The sequence below is a fragment of the Microtus ochrogaster genome, chromosome 18 (genome assembly GCF_000317375.1).
Source record: "Microtus ochrogaster isolate Prairie Vole_2 chromosome 18, MicOch1.0, whole genome shotgun sequence".
Lineage (NCBI taxonomy): Eukaryota > Metazoa > Chordata > Mammalia > Rodentia > Cricetidae > Microtus > Microtus ochrogaster.
The window spans coordinates 53,321,057-53,343,139 of record NC_022020.1 but is presented as its reverse complement, the minus strand read 5'-3'; the positions used below and the strand labels follow the sequence as shown (position 1 = coordinate 53,343,139).

Sequence of the window (22,083 nt, the reverse complement as noted above, 5' to 3'; positions counted from 1 at the left end):
ATATCTGAAGCCCGGGGAAGAGGCAAAACACTGATGTAGTTCATCTGGACATCCAGAAGGTCCACTTTGCTTCATTCTAAATATCAAATATTGTAATATTCAACATTTTCTCTAATGAAACAAAGCAGGTCAAATAAGCTGACCTTTTCAAAATAGGATAAGAACAAGGGCCACTAGGTGAGGTTTTGTTGTTGTTCTGGGGTGTGTGTGCATATTTCATACACAAGGATTTAATTTTTTCAAGGCGTACTGTCCGTCTGCTCTAGAAATCCACCATAGATGACTGAATAAAAGTATGTGCCATCCATTGGAAGCTCACCAACTGCCCGAGGACACAGTACACGGAAGCTAGTAGGAGCCAATTTGTGTTTCATGTTCTCTTCAGGTGAGACATAGGGAGAGAAAGCATACACTCATTCCATATTAAATTAGCCTCTCGGTTTGACTGAAGAAAGAAAAGAAGTCAAAAACGGGGAGTGTTCCTTATGGTACAAATGGGCCTCCTCCTCCTGGTATTTCAGCAGAGGCAGCATACAGGTAGTTCTCAGCCATGCCACAGACACCTTCAGCTGGCACAGCCCCTAGAGAATCTTGCCAAGGAGAAACACTGATTTCTGGGAATGCACTCATTCTGGAACACCTAGAAACATATTACATATGCAATGTGGTGACATTGAAGGCAAATTATACGAAGCTATGGTGATTCAGCTCCCCAAGGGATGCCCAAACAAAATGTCGGGAGGAAGAGGAGGAGCAAGGGGAGGAGGGGGAGAGGAAGGAGAGATGAGCGAGAGAAGGGGAAGAGAGAGGAAGGACAATACAATTATGTAGCTCACACTTCCCAGGTCTTTCATTAAGCGCATGTACAATTTTATATGACAGAAATTATGCCCATTTCATAGATACCAGAATCTAGGCCTTAGAGGATTCAATCGCTTCCTCATGCAAAAGCAACCTGCCTAACTGCTAAGTCCTAGGGCCAGGATCTTAATCCATCAGTCTAGCTTGGGATAACTTTGTATTCACCAACTGCTTAAGTCTTGCATGTTTCTAAATGACTTACTTGGATTGTCCCTTTCCCCTGCAGTGCACACAGGAGCCATCTCTTGGGCCCTGACTGTGCAGATGGTAGCTCTGGGGCACAGGGAAAAACAACCTGCTGCCTGTTCCTGAGAAAGCTGTATTACTGGGACCCTATCCCAGCAGTTGAGTTTGAAACAAGCGTATGCATCCAAAGCACATTTAACCAGGCCTGGTGATACAGGTCTGTAATCCCAGCTACTTGGGAGGTTGACACTGCAAGACAGCATGTTCAAGGCCTACCTGAACCACAGAGTTAAAGGCCTGCATGGGAAGCTTGATAAGACTATGACTCAAAGCAAAACAGAGGACTGGTAGGTAGCTCAGTGGTAGAATACTTGTCTGTGACGTGTAAGGTCCTGGGATCAATTCCCACCATGGTGCAGAAAAGAAAAAAAAAAGAGAACATTTTATAGTTTAGATGTGCTCAAAAATGCTTGAAGTGTTCATGGAAAAGGTAGACAGAGGGGCCCTCAGTGTTCTTGGCTCCACCCAGTTCCCAATCCCCCCTTTCACTCCGCTACCCTCCTCCCTGTGTCCTCTTCCCTCTGCCAGTCAACAAATGTTTCAGAGGACCCATATGCAGGAAGTGAGACCACCCCACACAGCTAGACAGCTGCACGATACAAACGCTACCGCACAAACCTAATTGAAGGAAATCAGGGGGCCTAATGCTAAAGGAAGTGCAGAGCCAGTCCTGACCCTCGAGACATGTCTTCTTAGCACATGAAGACAGAACTCGAAAAACAGCCAATATAAGGAAATTCAGAGGCCAGAGAGGCGGCTCGGTGGGTCAAGGGCTTTCCACACAAGCGTGAGGACCTGATGAACATCCACATAAAAGCCAGATGTGACTGTGTACATCTGTGTGGTGGGGGGTAGAGAAAAGCAGAATTTGGGGGGCTCGCTGGCCAACCAACATTAGCCAAAATGGCAAGCCTGAGGTTCAGGAAAACACATGGGGGGGTGAGTTGGAGAAGCAATTGAGCAGGACACTCAAAATCAACCTCTGGCCTTCCACACGTGCCTCCATGAATACGCATGCCCACTCACGCATGTGCAGGCCCAAACACAGCAAATAACCAGCATCTTTTAAAATTGAAATAAAGTTTAAAATGATAAAACAAACATTCTTGAGAAAACAAACACTGAGACTCCTGAATATGGCAAGCATAAGTAGCAGGCTTAAAATTCACCAGAATGTAGTTATTTTTATATTAGGACCATGCATGCTTTTCCCCTAAAGTAGGGGTAGAAGAAAATGTGGGTTTTTAATTTTTCTTAACCCTCTTCAAGTTTACGGCAATTGCATTTTTGCAGTCTATTTTCCACACAAAATTTTAATTTAAAAAAGACTTTATTTTATGTGCATTGACTGTGTTATCTGTGTGGGTGTTTGTACACTAGGTACATGCCTGTTGCCCATGGAGGTCAAAAGAGGGCATCATCAGAACCCCTGAAACTGGAGTTACAGATAGTTTTGAGCTGCCATGTAGGTGCTGGGAACTGAACCCAGGTCCTCTGCAAGAGCAGCAGTGCTCTTAACCATCCCCAGATTTAATTTTTGCCAAACATAATGCCTCAAAGTGGTCTCAGTACAGGAGAGGCTGACTGTATCTGAAATGACCCATCTCAGTAAGAAGACCCCCATGAAGAGAATTCACCTCTCAGCTTCATATCACCAGAACAAACACTTCAGAATGACCAACAAAAGAGGGAAGGCTTAGCTCATCTCAGTTTTACATCCATGGGCAACTGGACCCATTTGCCTCCGGGCCTCTGCCAAGGCAGCTTATGGTATCGAAGAGCAAGCTGTAGAACAAAAGTGCTCACTTCATGGCAGCAAGGAAGCCAGGAAAAGAGGGCATGCAAGTTCACACCTTGTAATCTCGACACTTAGGACCCTGAGGCAGGAGAACTGCTGTGAGCTTGAGGCCAGCCTGGGCTACATAGCAGAAACCTGAGGACCCAGGGTCCCAAAATCTCTTTATGAAAGGCAGAGCACCCCTAAGGAGGTACCATGCCTCTAAGGTTTTACCACCTCATAACAGTACCATGGGCTGGAGACCAAGCCTCTAATGTCAGCTTTGGATCTGGGGAAAGCAGCTATCAGAACACAGCAAGGACCAGCATGGCAAGCGTTCTCCCTAGGTAGGCGGATACAAAAGGATGCTCACCCTCAACCCACTTCAGTTGGTTCGTGGAAAACCAGAAATAATAAAACTATTTTTCCTAACAGAATTCAGGAGTGTTTCAAAACTGCATTCTCCCTCTTCCTTGTCATAATAATCATAAAAACCAATGAATTTCAGATTCCGATCTCACTTTTTCAAGTTGAAGACAGTGTCCTGAGTCTCAGCTCGAGAGTAATACGTGTAAAGACCTGACACATGCTTTATTTTCTTTTGGTATTTAACAGCAAAACATACAACCAGAACCTTTAGGAGTCTTGTGTAAATATTTCTATTTTTGTGAATAATTACGGACCTGTCTTCATTTACTTAAAATCATTTCTGAAGTCATAAATTCAAAAAGGTCTCTAAAGCTCTGTGAAGAACACAGAATCTGCTTTCTTGGAACCAACTGGGGCTTCTCAGATCAACAGTAAAGCCCAATTACAAATCACCGCACCAGTGAGCACCTACAGAAACGCAAGAGTTCTCCATCTCACATACGCCATCTTCCAACCCAGAAGGAAACCTTGGTGGAAAGGCATCTCTCTCTCCTGTAACTAGGAAACATAACTTTCCACCTCCCATCCGTTTCAAAACACCATCAGACACAACGTCGCAAGGCTGAGTCAGAGGGACTTACAGTTGAAGATGCCTGGAGGTGGGTGCTCAGTCACCAGGAGACAGCTCTCTTCGTCGCTGTTGTCCCCACAGTCGTCCTGTTGGTTACAGACCAGTGAACCGAGATACAAGCATTTGCCGCTGGTGCAGGTGAATTTGCACTCTGAAAAAAGCACGAAACAAAGCATGAGGCAGTCAGCGCTCGCTGGGTACTCAAAAGCAGTCGCTGCCACCGCCCCCCACCTGCCGTGTGCAGGCCATGAGATTATCTAGATAAGCCCAGGGAACTGAACTCAGAAGGGCCTTCTGGGTGAGGCTGATCCCGCTTTGCAACACGCAACACTCTAACACCTGCCTATGACACAGTGCTACCTACAAATGGGTACATGGTACTTCCTTCCATTGCTTGCCCTGCAAGAGTCATTCTGGGAAAAAAAAAAAAAAGCCTTGATAGCCTCCCATAGCCCACATTCCAACAACAAACAACAGAGGCTCAGGTTGAACTTAGGAGATCTAATTCGACTTGAGAAGGCTCAAAAATTTCACTTCCAACTTCTTGTTTTGTGGCAAAAATATTCAAGCCATTCTAGGATTCATTCCTCTCATGCCAAAGTTAACGAACAGTGTATGTATATGTATATACTATAAAATATAATATACATAATATGTTTCATAATATAAGACAGGAAAAATCACAGTGCTCTCGACCTAAGAAGCCTGGGTGTGAAAGACCACATTGATGGATTATAAAACAGTATGGAGCCCACACCCAAATCCCTGTTGTACTGAACACAGGATCCCTTAACAGTATAAATCCATATTTGGAAATAATAGTCACCTAAATGGGACTTTGAAATAAAATTTCCAACTTAACACATTATAAATATTTTTAAGCAATTAAGGGTGAAAGATTACATAACAAAATATAACCAGTCGCATAAACAGCCATACATAGCACCTTGAACTCTTAAGTACCCACAGAAATTAAGGGGATTCACACAGTAGGTGGCTAATAGGGGGAATGTCAGGAAGAATCACAGGCTCCCAGCGATGGCAACTATCACAGTGTCCTCAGCTGTCAAGGCCCAATTCCTGGCTCAGACAAGAGCAGCAGATCCGTATCAAATATCAGGTCATTTCAACTCCAACTTCCCACTAAAATAAAAATCCAGAGAGAGAGAGAGAGAGAGAGGGAGAGAGACTGTGTGTAGCTTCTCAGTGTCTCCCACCAGCTCTGCTAACCCTGAGGAGGGTTGCACTTGTTGAGACCATTTGAGGGCATGACTGCAATCCGAGACACTATTACCTGCCACAAAGAACAGAAATTAAGTCAAAGAATCTTTGCGGGTCTTTGAGAGCAGCATTTTAACTTTCCCATTCGTCCACAATCAGAGAGGATAGAGGAAAAAAAAAACCCAGACCCCGACCGTGTGTAAAATATCAGGAGAACAGGATCCAAGTGCATTCCACAAGCTCTTGGTTGGCTGCACCACCTGAGTTAGACACTCTGTGTGCCGAATGTGATCAGGTTGCACGGTCCAGATGTGGCCAGAGCTAAACTATCATCCTGTATGGTGGAAAGATCAAAATCCAGATGTTTGGAATCTCACTTACGAAGCAACGATTTTTAACTTAATGGAAAAAGGGAATGTCAAGAGAAAAATTTATCTTCATTTCCACGAGGAATATTGGAGTTCAGACGAATGCCAAGTGTAAAAAAAAAAAGATTAGCCAAAAACAAGGGTCTTGGGGTCACCAAAATGGTCAGACTCTACATGAAGAATATGCCATTGTTATAGTTTGGAAGGCTTTAAAGTTAGACAACCATGTTCCCATTCATATGGAACCTAAAAGCAGCAAGGGAATGCATCGACATGAGGCTGGTTCATTTGTTCCCATAACTCAATGTCTCATGCCTGCTGTGTACAGGGAGGCATGGGAACGTGGGGCTGACAGTACAGACAGGGCCAGACATGGTGGTGCACACACCTGCAGTCTAAGCACTCCAGAGAGGGAGGCACTAAGATTGTGAGTCTGACGCTCATCTGGGCTACATAATTAGAACCTGTCTCCAAAAAGAAAAGAAAAGGAGAGAAAAACCAGCCCCCGTAAAATAATTTACTGCATGAATTCTCCAAAGAGTCTGAAGAGTTGGAGCTGGGGAGATGGCTCAGTGGAAAGGGGTTTGCTTTGCTGCATTGGCTACAAAGTATGACCTGAGTCTGAATCCCAGCTACCCCGCACACAAAATGGGAACAACAGCATGTACCTCAAATACCGCAAGGGAGAGGCAGAGAAAGGAGGATTCCAGGGGCTTGCTGGCCAGACAGTGTGACCAATCAGCAAGCTCCAGGTTCAGTGAGTCTATCTCAAATAATAAGTTATTATTATTATTACTATTACTACTACTACTATATATAATATGAAAGGCTCAAGGAAGACATACAGTGTTTACCTCTGGCCTCCACACACACAGGAACATGCATATGCACACTGGCAGGCGCGCACACACATACAATACAAATAAAATAAAAGTATGAACTGATTGTTCTTCTAACTCCTCCCAGGGTACACATTTTCCTCCCTGCATCCTTTGTATCTGCTGCACTGGTCAGTCTGTAACAGGTACTCAGTGAACAACAGATCCGTCCAATAACTGAGCAATCTAACCGGAGCCTCACGAAAACTCCTGACCCAGGACAGCCTATTTGTTAGGCTGCTGGCAGAAGGTGCCTCAGAGAGCGATCTAGGCCTCCCACTGGTACCGTCACAGCCCCCACAATCCCCATTTATTCAAGTCTGCCTTGTCTCCATGTCAAGATCTGCTTCTGGACTTGCCTGTGATAAATGTGCCCCCATGTAAATTGTCAAAACAGCTGGATTTTTTTTTAAGTAGGCCTAACAGTGCCCTAGAACAGTTTGTGCTGTGATATGCTTAGCAGGCTCTTCTTTATAAGATAATGATATCAACCTACTAAGTTTCAAATTCACAAAATCCCAAATTTCTCAGTGGCTACTCCTTAGCCAAACATCAGACTCAAAGTTTATCCTATGACCACCTGAATCAAAACAAAGAGAATAGATATCTGAATTTGTTAATGCTTCATATGGTGCAGGAAACTACTCCAAAAATACTATAATGAAATTAAGTATTGAACTTCAATAGAAAAGCTGCAAAGAAATTTCAGACCCAGGTAAAGTACCTGTTGAAGTTAACACATCTGGTGTTGATAAAAGCGGGCTTCCAACACGATCTGAGCTCTCTTATAAAGGCCATCTCCGCTATACCTTCCTACCCTCACATATTCTGATCTTCTAACAAGTAGGGTACCTATGATATTCCAATAAATTAAAAACCCTCACCCCAGCTGCACATTGGAATTAGTTAAACATCTTTCAAAACTATCGATACCTGGGTACCAGCCCAGGTCACTTCTCTCAATGACTTGAGCTGTAGCCTAAGCAGGTGTTTCTAGAGTTTCTCTGAAGTGATTCTGATAGCAAGGCTGCCCCTAAGGAGTAGACAGCTCACTTACAAGAAGCCCTCTCTTTGGCTAAGAATATTATACTAAACTAATTAGTGGTATTTTGTTAATTTATTAAAGTGTAAAGATTTCAATACACAAATTCTCAGGTAATTCTTGGATACAGTGCCCAGTCCCTCCAGCTCTTTCTGTCAGTGCGATAGTTCAGAAACTTGAATCACCTAACTTTAGGGTCCATGTTGCTGAAATGCAGGAAGCAATGCTCTTGGATTCCTAAACTACACTTTCACACACCCAAATTAGGAAATGTTTTCAAAGGAGTAAAACTCAAACCAAAGAAAGAAGACAAAGTACTTTTTATTTACTGTTTTGTCTATTCTTTCTGGACCTTGTTGAGTATTCCTACCAATTTAGAATTTTAGAGAAACCAATGATTATTAAATATTAGAAACATTTTGATGACAAAGTCACAGTGATTTCATATGTATAATGCAAAGTGAAGAACTCAGAAACCAGTGTTAAAATCATTTGTGTAATCAAATTAACTCTTTGTGAAAAAGAGAATTTTTCAAATAAAGAAAATAGCATTCCTTTATACCATAATTCTCCTTTGATTTCTTATAAAAATTGTCAGGGTGAAGGCTGCCAACATGGCTCAGTGGACAGAAGAACTTGAGGCCAAGCTTGATGATCTGAGTTCAAGTCCCAGAACCCACATGGTAGAGAGAAAGCGCACCAACTCCTACAGCTGTCCTGACTTTCAAACACCTGCCACTGCATGCATGCACACACACTGACCACAACAATAATAATGAATTAAAATGGCTATAACCAATATAGTGATAATAAATATCTCTCCAAATTTGGGGTCTTTTCTACATCTCTATACAAAGCTTTGGCGGATTCTTCTCAGGGTCTTAGAATCTCTTAGAAATTCATAGTTTAACATTGATAGGGACTTAGAGACACACTAGCCCAAGTCTTCACCTCAGCATCCTTGAGCTACTCAAAGTTGAAGAACAAATTTTCAAACAAATTGAGAGAAAACTTTTTATTACCCTGTCATTCGAATTACGCATAAACTAATACTAACCAGTCAGACAGACCATGCAGAAGAGAAAGGAAATGAACAGTTAAGAGAAGTTTTTCTAATATTTTGCCAACTTTTAGAAAACAAGGAATTTTAGAACAGAAACAGAATATCCTAGTGTTTATGTGAATTCCAAAGCATTGCAAAAATAGCTACATTTTAATAGCAGGACCTAAGCCCCAGCAACCCAAGAATCTGAACATTCTAAACCCCAATGCGGAACAGTGGAGCAAATCTGCTTTGCAAGGTCTAAATCTAATCCATTCGGTACAGGCAACATCCTAGTAGTTAAAAGGCAACAAAAAGTTGTTCCTGATTTTTCTTACACTCTTTTAAAGTTTAGCTTTCACAGATGGAATCTCAATCACAAAATAAGGACCTATAAACAGCATTAGCTCTCAGCTGTAAAAACCACTCTTTTTGTGAATTGGCAGCGCCAACTATGTGAGCTATTTCTGTTAAGATTCATACAGCAACGCTGACTCATTTGGTTCACACATCTACCATTCACAAACCTGCAAACAGTGATGCTGGCTCCATCGTGCTGACACCAAAGCCTGTAACCCGCTATGGGGACCTTCTCGGCGTCCTCCCGGCGTGAGGAGGGCCGAACAAAGAGATTAGGCTTCCGTGTCAGCACTAGTAGGTCTCTGGGCTGGCAAGATGGCTCAGTGGGTTGAGGCACTTGCTGCCAGGGCTGACGGCTTTAGTTTAAGGCCCCAAATCCATATGGTGGAAGGAAAAGACTGACTCCAGTAAGTTGTCTTATGCCACACACACACACACACACACACACACACACACACGCTCTCTCTCAGTCTCTTTCTAAATGTAATACAAAATTTAAAATATTTAAAAAGTTCCTAAAATTAAAAATGAATAATTTTGCCATAACCAGTACATATTCAACAACACTTACCACAGAAATCCAAATGCCTTATTGATTTTATATAAATCTATACTGCCTTTTCTCCTACAGGGTAGAAAATTTCCTATAATAAAAATAAAGTTTAACAAATAAGGCCATACAATAAGTAAAAGACAAACAAACCAAGAAATACAGGGTAACAAGAGAATGGCCATCGTCGCACAAGGCACTGCAGGACAAGGCCAGGAACCCTTGCTCACCCCAGAAATAAGCATTCCAATTGATCAGAAATGGGCGTTTTTATTTCTACTTCTACTATGTCAATGGATCCACCCCTCTCTTTATTAAAGGGTGTTGTGCAAGAACATGGAGATGATCTTTAATACTAATTTTATCAAGTAAGGCTCATTGTGTTATTACATCTTAGGACAGGCTTCAGTGAGGATGGAATGAATGTTGCCGCAGTTGCTATGCAGGAAGTCAAAATAGCAGCAGAACCACAGTGCTGATTTAGCTGAATTGGAAGATTAAGCTTTGAGAATCTTGAGAAGAGAGAAATTATACATCCCTAGAGCAATGCTTCTTAACAGTGAGATCTCTGTAGCATGTAAACGGCAAGGGTGATCATACAAACTCACACACACATACACAATATTGATCACACACTCTACCAGCATACAACACAGAGGCGCAGGCACACTAGTGATCCTGTCCTCATTCAGAGACAGGTTACAAAGGGCAAGATTTAATTTCAAGGTTCGTACTTGTGTTATAAATTAAGTTGTCCCGCAAACATTTAATAAAAGTCGTGTCTGAAGTCCGTGTGGGATGCCCCTCTGTAAGCTGTGAATATGTTTTATTACCATTGGTTAATAAAGAAGCTGTGTTGGCCTGTGGCAGGGCAGAACGGAGCAAGGCAGGAAATCCAAACAAATATAGAGGAGGGAAGAAAGGAAAGGCAGGAGACACCATGTAGCTACCTAAGGAGAAAGACACCAGAGCCTTAGAGGGGAGCCACAGCCTTGTGAGGATATACAGATTAATAGAAATGGGTTAGTTTAAGATATAAGAGTTAGGTAGGAATATGCCTGAGTGTTGGCCAAACCGTGTGGTAATTAATATAGTTTCTGGGTGGTTATTCGGGCCTGGGGTGCTGGGAAACCAATTCAGTTTCCATCTACATTAAGTAAAGTAGCACTACTAACATCGTGAGGCCCTTCAGAAAGGTGACGCTACTATGCTGAAAAAGTTTGCCCATATCAGAAGATCAGCAGAAAAGTCTCACAAGAGAAAAAAAAAAAACACTCAAAGGGGGGGAATCTCAAACTATTTTACAATATGGCTAATCACTGCCATTCATATCAAAAGGATTATTTTAAAATATCTGAAAAGAGAAGTGAAAACCAACATGCTGTCCCTAAGATGTCCAAGTCTTTGAATTTAGATGCTTGGGCTACAACTGCCCTCAAGCAGAAAAATGCACCCAGCTTCTGTTGTGGTAATCCATTCTGCCAATAGCTTTGAGAACACCAATCTCTGGAGTCCCTACGTTCTATACTGATACAAATAAATCAGGAAAGGCAAGATATAAATCAGGAAATTTAAGTAAAGTGGCCCAAAGCCCTCATGATTCTGTACAAAAGCTGGGATTGTAGGCCATTCTTATGGTACTAATGGATTTAACAGAACCTCTCAGTATAGTTATTGACTCTCAGTATGCAGAGAGTTGTTTTACATGTTGAACCTGAAGTTATTCCTGATAAAACAGAATTAACTTTGTTATTTATACAATTACAGGAAATAATCAGGAATAGAAATCATCCCATATGTACACACATCAGATCACATACGGGTCTGCCGGGTCCCCGAGAAAAAGGTAATAATGAAATTTATCAGTGTTCAAAGCCTCAAAATTTCATTTTAAAAAATGTCAATATCAAAGGTTTAAAAAAAGTTTTTTCTACCACTTGGCAACAAGTCAAGGAAATCACACACACAAAAGGTCCTACTTGCTTCTTCTATAATCAAACTCCACCACCTGCAGGAAGTAACCCCAAAGATATGCAAAAAATAAAATCTGACAAATGAATGTGTTTCATCTTGCAGAATTTGAAAAATTAAAATACATATACTATACAACAGGCACATTTTCAGGATTTCAATGGGCAACTGCTTTGAGTTCTAAAAAGACTGATTCTGTAATTACACACCTATTAGAAATCACAGCCATCATGAGAATACCTGTACAAATTAAGACTAACAATGCTCCAGCTTATGTCTCTAGTAAAATAAAAGTTTTCTTAACATATTATTATATTAATATATTATACTTATAAAGCATTACAGATATACCATTCAATCCTACAGGATAAGCAGTTGTAGAAAGATCTAATCGCACTTTAAAATAAATGCTTAACAAACAGGTAGGGATAACTAAGACCCCCAGAGATAGATTGTATAATGCGTTATTAACCTTGAATTTTCTTAATGTTAATGAGAAACAAACAAAAACAGCAGAGAGACATTTGACAATAGAAAAAACTGCTGAGTTAAATCAGCCTGTGTACTTTAAAGATGTGTTGACCTCAGAATAGAAACTAGGACATGTGTTACATTGAGGAAGGGGTTTCGCTTTTATTTCCACAAGAGAAGAAAAGCTAAGGATACCAGCAAAATTATAAAGACTCGATTTGAACAAGAGAGACCTCTTAATACTTCATCAACCAATGTGACATGCTGAAAGGAAAACTCAACAAACAAGGGTTGCGGCAGAGCTCTGAGTTTTTTGTTTTGTTTTGTTTTTCTTTACAGGAAAATAGAGATACCCACCTTCAAGAAATCTTGGACATCTAGACATCTAAAGAAGAAGGGAAAGCTATTTAGAAAAAAAATTATCAAGCAAAGAAAACTCTGACCTAAGGTACCAATATTCTCTACAGGGAAAAATCTCACTGCCTAAATATCTATATGTCTTTACTTCTCAGAAAATATGTAGTCCTGAATCAATTAAAATCAAAACTGGTTTTGGAGTTGGAGCATGGCTCTCTCCTTCTCTAAATCCAAGCATGTTAAAAAAAAAAATCAGTTTCTGTCTCATATCCTAAGAGTCACCTGGTGTGGGACAGAAGAAAACCAAAAATCTAAGGACTTTGGCTATCAAAACTTCATTATCTCCCCAAAATTCTATCTTTTCCCATACTTATTTTTAACTCTACAGTGCCTTTCTTTGGATAAATATTTTAAATGTAAACTTTTCATTTTGATATTAATAATGTCTAAATTTTCCATATTAAACAATAAATTTTCCTAATAGCAATCTCTGAAGTCTCCAAAAGGAGTCAACAACCATTCTACCTGGTTCATAATGACGCCACTGAGCCAATAAACACCACTCAAAGATCAGCTTTGGACTACAAACTGCTCAAGACAATTCCAAATTGGCCTTCTTACAACACGATCGCCAAAACATCAGAGAAGAACATCACATAACTTCAGATAAGAACTTACCCACTACTCAGAGACTGGCTACAAATGTTACAGCTAGTTCTCTTGAGATTTAAACCATTATTTTAGTTAATAATTAATCATAGAAATACCATGGCCCCCAAAACAGCTTTAAGTAATCCTAAGACAATGACACCCTATCCCAACAAACGGGATGGGTGGTTTTTGGTTTTTCTCAGGATTGGTTATAAGTTATTATAGGGTTGGGGACAGAATAATAATTAAACTCAGAAATCTCATTTGGTATAGAAAAAATGGGGATAGGATAGGGTAATAAAGCAGATTAGTGTATCTACTTGTAAACTATTTTAGCAACTTTTAGTTTTAGAAAACTTACATTGGTATAGATTGTTGTACATTAATACATATGTTAAACTTTTTGTATATAAAATAATTTGTATGTTGATACAAATTCAAAATTATACTTGTCATATTATGTATATTCCTATTTCTGTTTACAATACTTTGTACACAAATATAAAATTATTTTGTCATATTGTATGTTTATACTTCTGCTTAAGATATTTTGTGTAGTAATACAAATTAAGATTATTTTTGTCATATTGCACTATACATCTCTACCTCTGGTTAAGATATTTTATATATTGTTACAATCTTGAGATTGTCCTTATGCTGTACATATGCTTAAAAATTGATTATTTTTATAATGTAAAGCTTTAGTCTTTAAGCTATATAGGTTATTAAGAATTAAAGGTTAATAGTCACCCATGTTTGCCACAATTTATAGTTATGTTAGTTAGGGTCTCTAGATGCACAGAGATATACTCCACATAGACAGGTAATCTTCAAACATGCCAAAGACCTACAGAATACAACATTTAATGGTTTAATAATTTAGAAATTCTGTTGGCATGAGACACAACTGCTCCTGGCAACACCAATCTACTCCATAAAGACTGATGGGCAATGAAGACACTCCATATGGTACCTGTTTTCTTTTTGGCAAAACTGGTCTATTGGGCAAAGAACTGTCCTTGCCTTGACTGCTGCCAGTAAGCACACTGTCCAGTCTGGACAAGCAGGATATAAGACAAGCGACTGCTAAATCTTGCCAAGACAGAGTAAGACAGTCTTTCAAATTTTCCTGCTTCTGAAAATGATCTGTCAGATATTCTAAGCCTATAGCCAAAGTGGGTTGCCCCAACATTACAGAGAGACTTTGGGCGACTTTCAGCTGTTTCTGTCACTTCTTGCATCTTTTGGAAGTAGCTTGCTTTCACTTCCTGCTTTAGATAATGCTATTTTCCTTCTCAAGTCTTTATGAGGTTGAAGACTAGATAGTCACAATTACTATCTTCTCATATCTTAGTTAGGACATTTTAGGTACAAGACTTAGACTCCTCAGGATAGGACAGCTATTGAAATAATCTCTGTAATTTTCCAATTGCCTATAACCTAGTCATTTCATATGTGTTTCTTGCTGTTGCTCTTGTTGTTTGTAGAAGATCCATTTTCCTTTCTTTCTCCTGTGCAAATAAAAAAAAAAAACTACATAGCCAGCATTACGCTCAATATACAGAAAAATCACAGTGTGGGGATCCCAGATTCCCCTCATTTGCATTCTTACATGTGGGGAAACAGACCTCCTGGGGGAAGGGCAGGCAACCACTGTGTGAGGAATCTTGAATGCCTTACTGGGGACCATTAACAGCTTCAACCCATGGGTTATAAATAAACATAGTTGAATGTAATGAGAGCTTGGAGCATTCATCACCCATCCACAGAGACTAACCTTGCCAAACCCTCTCCAATGGTTGCTCTGTGAAGAGAGAGGACACCATGAACTACAATGAGAGCTTGGAGCTGTCCACTGATGTGTCCTTTTTGTGGATGCATTTGAGGTACATGAGATATGAGGACCACATCCAAGTAGTAGAATCGATATAGAGATGCACAGGTATTTACAGAAGAAATCTGGGTTCCTAAGTCAAGTCCATACAGCATATGACATTGATCTTCTGGACAGCAACCGCGAGTCAGATACACATGCATTCAGCAGTGACTGGGGAAGGAGAACATTCCAGGCTCTAAAAGGAACATGGACCGGATGCTCTCCTGACACTCGGGAACCTGGCTTTCCTCCAGCTCTTATTCTAAATAGTGTATCCACAAGTAAGACTCTTACTCTCCACAGTCCTATGGGGTAAACGGGGCTTCTGGAGTAAGCAAGAAGTCTGGTGTTGGAATAAGAAATGCCTGCCACAGTCCTGTGATGGTGCCGTTTGGGGAGGTCATAGAACCGAGGACATAGAGCCTTGCTGGGGGGTGTATGTCACTGGGGCAGGTAGGTGTTGAGAGTCTACAGCCTCACTCTGTTTGTAGCACACTCTCTGCTTCCCAGAAACAGTTGAGATGTGAGCGCTCAGCTCCCTGCTCCTGCCACTGCCACTATATGGCATCACCCTTCTCTATGTTGCCTTTGGGTTATGATATTTTATCATATTTTATCACAGTCACAGAAAAGCGACTGATCCAAGCAGTCTCTAATGTTCCCCTGAGCATCCTAGGTCATGTACTTGGAGGGCCTCAGGGGCCCCAGCAGAGGTGGAATATGGTCAGAGAGGCACATGAGTTAGAGTTTACTGTGAGGTTTTACCTGAAATAGGTGCTTCCACCAAACAGTAAAGCTGAAAGCTGTCTATTGGATGATTGACTTCTTCTGGCACCCATAACCACACCTAAACAGTTTGTCCAGGCCACCAATGCCCTTTGCATTAACCCCAGTATGTCACCTAACAGGTCACAGCTGGTCCAGACCATCCCATTGCAGTGATGAGCTCTGCCTACTTCATCTGCCTCAGCTCTTACCCCCTAACCTCTGAACTGTGGAGGGCAGGGTTCTAGACTTTTCTGGACACTGCTGCTTCTCGTAGTTTCCAGCAATTCATTGTCTCCAACCCCTAAACACATATAGGACATCTATACTAGCCCTAGATTCCGTATCCTCCCACTGGCCCATTCAACAACTTCATGCAGAAATGACATCAAGTTTGCCATCTTCAAAGCCAAATAACACACTCTCCCACCCAAAGTTGCTCCATTATGAACCTTCTTTACCAGAGAAACCCCACCCTAGATGAAGGGTCATTGGAGTGATCTTTCACTGCCTTTCCTTTACACTCCAAACCGCAAAGCAATGTTGATTCTACCTCCCAAATACAGCTGGAAACAAGGCTTGTTCCAGGCACCCTTGCCTAAACACTGCATCCCACTTTGACTTCTGGGCCCTCTCATCTACAAAGCTAATTTCAATAGCCTCCATACAAGAACCCCACCTTCTCCAGTACCCTCCCCCACAGTCTAAACACCACACAGAAGCCAGAACAATGGGACCAAAATGGAAACCAAGTCAGGTCTCTTGTCTCCAACTTTCCAGAGGCTTTCATGTTCCTCGAAGTGAAATTCTAGCAGCTCATGCATTTCCCCCAATTTGACCTGTTTTTTTTTTTTAATCAGCTCCCTAGCCCCTTCCTTTCTTCCCTCTTCTTCTCCCTTTCTGGGAGAGTACCAGCCTGCACACTGGTCCTAGAACCCAGGCCTGCCTGCACTTGCTTTCCCTCTGCCTGGGGCAGACCTTTCCAACAAACTGCTTACTATGCCCTCACTCACATGTCCACTGTGAACACAACCCAGACTCCTGCCCTGATCACCCTCTTTCCATGTCATTTTTCTCCATTGCTTGACCTTCTGTCTAACTTCATAGCTAAACATATGCATGATGTTCTGTCTGCGTGTCTGTCTACCTAGTCTCTGTCTCGCCATCAGAACAGAAACAACGTGAGGGCAGGGATTTTTGTTTGCTTGGTTGTATTGATAAAGTCCCAGAATCTAGAACACAGTTTGGCATACACAGTAAACATCTAATAAAAGTGGCTGTTAAATCAGGGTCAAAGAAAGACCTACAGAAAGGCTCTCACATTAACTACTGATGTCCCTTTGAGAGGAGAAATTTTTCTTTAGCTGAGCAAATATCTTCAGTAAGAAAATACATATTACACATGAAAGACAGGAAAAAGGTGGGGGGCAGACAAAAGAAGGAAATAAAACAAAAAAATAGCAAATCACAAAAGATTGTTAAGGTAAATAGCCAAATAGCTTTTTTAAACTGTATTCTTTATTTACAGAATCATTTCCTCTCTAGCCCACAATGCCATAAATATTTAGTCTTTTCCCATCTGTCCCTTCCCAGTTAACCTGGCTTAATTCCTAAATCCCAGTGTTCCCTCTCAGTGCAGCATGCCTGTGTCACACAGAGAAAGCCCATTGTCTGGATAACGTGCTGGACTGTTTGTTCAGGAAACAGCCTGCAGCTCCTTTCCTGGCAGCTTCTAGCACCCCAAGAACTGAGTGTCGATACTGAAATTCTCCACCTGTCTCATTTCCTATTTCAACAGAAACAATCTGACTGATCTCCTGGGAGCAGACAGACTCAGAGCCAGGGAGGGAGACGGCTCTCACCAGTCCACAGGGCTCCTGCAGCTGCACTTGACTTCAGTTTGGATTAACAATTCCCGTGGGGTTGTTGTTGGTTGGGTGGTTGGTTGGTTTTTTTTGTTTTTTTTTTTACTTTGAGCCTCCCATGGAGCCTGCTTAATGTCCTGCATCTGTCACCCACCCTTTATAAAATGTCCTCTTTTGAAAATTCCTATCTTCTGAGACAGAATCAAAGCTGGCTGCCTTCGACATGTCACAGTGCCCGCTACAAAAATGCCAGGACATCCTATGACCAACCCACACTGGGTGAAGTATAAGCTGGCAGGCACCTTATAATACTTCTCAAATGAATACACTTCAGGGGCCTGCTCAGAGAAGAAATGCTGTTTTTCTCAAAGCAAGGAAAGTGCACTGAACGGGCTGCTTCTTCATCTCTAGATGGAGATTTCTGTGAGCATAAAGAGTGGTCTCTGGTGTCCAGAACTCACCAGTGAGCGCAAAGTCATAACCAGAATGCTCTATGGCGTGTCACACTTCAGGAGATAGACAGTGGGAAACGCCACCCTTTTCAGTGCGAGCAGACGGTGGAGCCCCCCAGTGATCCAAGCCAACCCTGATGGTGGGTAGGAACTATGTTTCTTAGGGTAACTTGTGCTGTGAGGGAACCAAAAGCAACTTGGGGGTGGGGAGGAATGTTTCTTTGGCTTACATATCCTGAATCCCATCCACTGAGGAAAAGCAAGGCAGCAACTCAAACCGGGCAGGAACCTGGAGGCAGGAACTGGTGCAGAGGCCATGGAGGAGTGCTGCTTACTGGCTTGCTCATTCTGCTTTCTTATAGAACCCAGGACCACCAGCCCAGGGTGATATCACCCACAGTGGGCTGGGCCATCCTACATCAATCACTAATTAAGAAAATTTTCTAAATGTATGCCTATAGCCCAATCTTATAAGGCAATTTATTATTTGAGATTCTCTTCTCTCAGATGACTACAGAGTATGTCAAGCTGGCATACAACTAACAAGAACAGCATAGACCCTCTTATCTGATAGTTGCTTTTATCCCCAGATACAATTTATTGGGATAAATTGTTTCCTACTGACAGCATACTGTCTAGAATCTCAAGACTCACAAAAACAAAAATATATGTCCTGAACATGCCTTTTTTCAAACACAAGCCAATTAAGGATTGCCTAAGTCACTCTGTCTATTTCTCCAATGATCAAAAAGTTTCAGATAGCCTTAAAAGACCTCAAGACAATTTGATTATTAATCAGAACACTGACAAAATTACTACCTTCTAAAGTTAACAGCCAATAGTTTTCTGCTCAACTCTTACCCAGGGCAAATCTTTTAGGAGCCTGATGCTCTGTGAACTGACAGCCCCCAGGACCCCCTGAAACCTGTTGCTCTGGGTCACATCTTCCCACATTTTCCCCACTGGATCCCTGGACTCCTTAGTCAAGACTTCATGGAATCTTGTCTTCCCATCACAGGCCATATCAACCTAAACCTTCACTTGCCTTTCCCTTCTACCCTCCATGCCAAACTCTGTTAAACCTCAAATAGTACCAAAATGCCTCATTCCAGGGACTGGTTGCAGTGTTCCAGCCATGCCCAGAGTAGTTGGATTGGAAGATCAATAGCATCAATGATTTGATGTTGGATAAACCCATGAAAAACTCATTTGTTCTCTCCAGCACAAATATTCACTAATGTTAATCTTCACTAATGTTAATCTTCACTAATGTTAATCTTATTCTGTCTTGCTTTGTCCTTATGAAGACAGAAAAACAACTGATCATATCTGTTCCCCTCCATGTCTTAGGCAGAGTCTCATGCATTTCAGGTTGGTTTTGAGTGCCCTTTGTTGCCGAGGATGGGCTTCACTGAAGGAAGTAAATACACGAACCGACAGAGTACTGACAGTCCACCATGGCTCTAGAAGGCTTTCTTGATATTACTCTTAGGACTGGATTTGTAAAATGCAGGGTAAGTGGTACAAACAAGGCAAATATGTCATGGAATCAAGGTTCCACAATTAATGCTTTAGCCTTCCTTTATATTTGAATATAATAAACTTCCTCTTTTTCAAATCTATTTTATTGTTTTTAAATGTGGGGGGAGGGAGAGACCCTGTAACTGTAGTCACAAGTGGTTATAAGCTGCCTGGTATATAGGTGCTAGCATCTTTACCGCTCAGTCCTCCCTCTAGGACCAAAACCTCCTCTTTTTTTGAAGCAGAGTCTCTGTCTGCAGCCCTAGTAGCTTGAAACTCATTGCATAGACCATACTGCCCTTAATTTGCAGCAAGTTTCCTGACTCCAGTTCCCAGAGCCTGAGATTGCAGGAGTGATCCCAGGCAGTGCTTTCAATTTTCAAGAGTAGCCTGTTTCCATCCCCAAGTCCCAGACCACGTTCCTTGTTTCCATCTTCCCTGTAGCCCTTACCACCTTTCACTCAGCCACGAGTGAGCAGCTCTCTGCTCACCAGAGTATAAGTTCTGCAAGTAGGGAATTTTACATCCCAGCTAGAGCTGCTTTCCCAGCACCTCCACCATTGTCCAAGACTAAATATTGTTGCTGTGGGTTCCCATGACACCCTACTGCATCCCCCAATACAATGCTCATTGTCACGCTCTCATCATCTGTCTGTCTATCTAGCCCACTGGTAAAGTCTCTTGGGACCCAGAACATTGCTCATAAGTTTTGCATCACACGCCTGGCAAAGAAAGTTACTAATTGGTTGACCTCAAATCAAAAGGCACTAGAGAAGAGAGAAATCTGTGTTCTTTGGGGGTAAGCTTTGTGCATTTTTCCTGTCCTTGTTACCTATGCTTTCAGCATGGGTGTCCATACAGATGCTGGCACTAAAAGAAGGGGTGCGCTCTGAGGAAGAAGGTACAGTTGAGGAGCAGCGGTGGAAAACACCTGGTTTGTGGGGGAAAGCAAAGTGAGAACTGCATACGGGCAAGAGGAGGCTTCGGTGAAAAAAAAACAGACCAGAAAAAGTCCAGAGATCTATGACCCAGCTTACTGAAGACTGCTGAGAGCAGGGTGGCAGGAAATCGCTCCTCCACCTCACCCCACGCCAGACTGTGAACCAGACAAGCAAACTCGACAATAACAAAACTTGAGCATTAAGACTTGGAAGCAGATGCTCTGGGGCTTGTCTCCTGTGGCTCCCCATGGCCCAGCCTGGGAGAAAAGAGGGTACCATTGCTGAGAGATGCCCTGTTGCCAGACCTGCTCCCCTCTTTTTGCTTGTTAATTAATATCACCGTTAAGTTTCAAAGGCTTTAAACTACATTTACCACGACAGTACCCCGCCTCTCTTTCAAAGCCTTTGTGGGGATGAGACTGAGGTAAATAAGTACCTTTCGCTTCATTTTAACTTGTCTTGACCATCAGGCCACATGTGAGTTATATGCAAGAAAGTGCTCAGCAGCCAAGACACACAAGTGAGGGTGCCCTGTCCTTTTACTCCAGCCCGGGGCATTAAAACGCACATGTGAACGGCACAATTACACAGCAGACCAGAGAGAAGGCTCTAGAAGGGGAGGGGGACTCCTAAAGAGCTGATCTCCACTTTGGAACCCAGCAAAAGAGACACAAAGACCAGCAGCTCTCTCTCTCTCAGGTCACCTTAGAGTCAGCTGCAAAGGGTAACCTAATGGACAGGGAGACATAGTGGCATCCCAGTGAAGAAGAAATGCTGGCTGATTATCTTTCTTTTATTCTATATATTTCATATTTTAACTTCTCCCTTTTATATTTTAATTCTTTTGTTTTAGTGTTTAACTTGCTTGAACAGACGCTGGGGGCTGTCCCTCTGGCTTAGCACCTGTTCCCTGGTCTTCTCTGTGTCTCTTCTCATCCAGCTCACGCTTTCATCCCTCCTTATCCCTCCTCTCTCTTCTCCCCCACCCCCGGGTTTTTACTTTTTAATTACTACAGCCCTTAGCTTTAAAGAGCTTCGAACTGCATTTCTCAGAACAGCGCGCCCTGCCTCTCTTCTTGCCAAGCCTTTGCAGAGATGCGACTGAGGTAAACCAGTATCGCTCACTTCATTTACTGCAGACTGGTCAAAGCGTTGATCCCCTTGCGTCGGCCTGCCCGCCTCCTGGAACGTAGTAGCAGCCTGAAGCTCAAGCGTAGAGTATGTGCAAAAAAGACTAACAGAAAATAAATACCCACAGGAGAGGAAACAACGGAGGTCTCCCCCATCCCAAAGCCATGCAAGAGGTGCAGGAGTATCCCGTCTGCACCGGCCACCAGTGCGCATGTCACCAAGGCTGAGCTGTTACAAGCCACAAAGCAGTTTCAGGCAAAAGTTAAAGTAGACATTTGGACCTGTTCTGTGTTTAGGCAATTGTGCCTAACAACACACTAAAGCACCTTTCCCGTTAAAGGCTGGTGCATTACTTAATGAGGAAAAAAAAAAAGAAGGGAAAATACATACGCACCCAGATCAGTCACAAAGCAGGGTTTTCGAGCTTCGCCGCTATGCTCTAGGGAACACATCTAGGAGTGTCTATATGCAAACAACCACCAAGAAGACCCCATTCAGCCCATTCTCTGTCATAGTCTCTGCTCTCTTCCTAAGGATGTCAGGTCTTCCCCACTGAGCCTAAGCCCAAACAATGGAAGCCCCGCATGACTGTACGGTATAATGAGTTTAACAGTAATATATTGCTTTTGAAAATGAAGATACCATTTATTATAATCAATGTTACAAATAAATCACATTTTATTATATGCATCCTCCTGAATATTAACCTTCATCAGGTGATGAAAGGAGACAGAGAC

General features: G+C 42.1%; 1 protein-coding gene across 5 annotated transcripts in view; it reads right to left on the bottom strand.

Moving 5' to 3' along the window:
* The window catches only part of Ldlrad4 (low density lipoprotein receptor class A domain containing 4), a 313,809-nt gene that overhangs the window by 149,908 nt on the left and 141,818 nt on the right, over positions 1-22,083 (bottom strand). For all 5 annotated transcript variants that reach the window (XM_026783320.1, XM_026783324.1, XM_026783322.1 and 2 more), the window contains exon 3: positions 3,895-4,035. In XM_026783320.1, the coding sequence (XP_026639121.1) occupies positions 3,895-4,035 (141 nt within the window). The remainder of the gene's footprint in view (positions 1-3,894; positions 4,036-22,083) is intronic.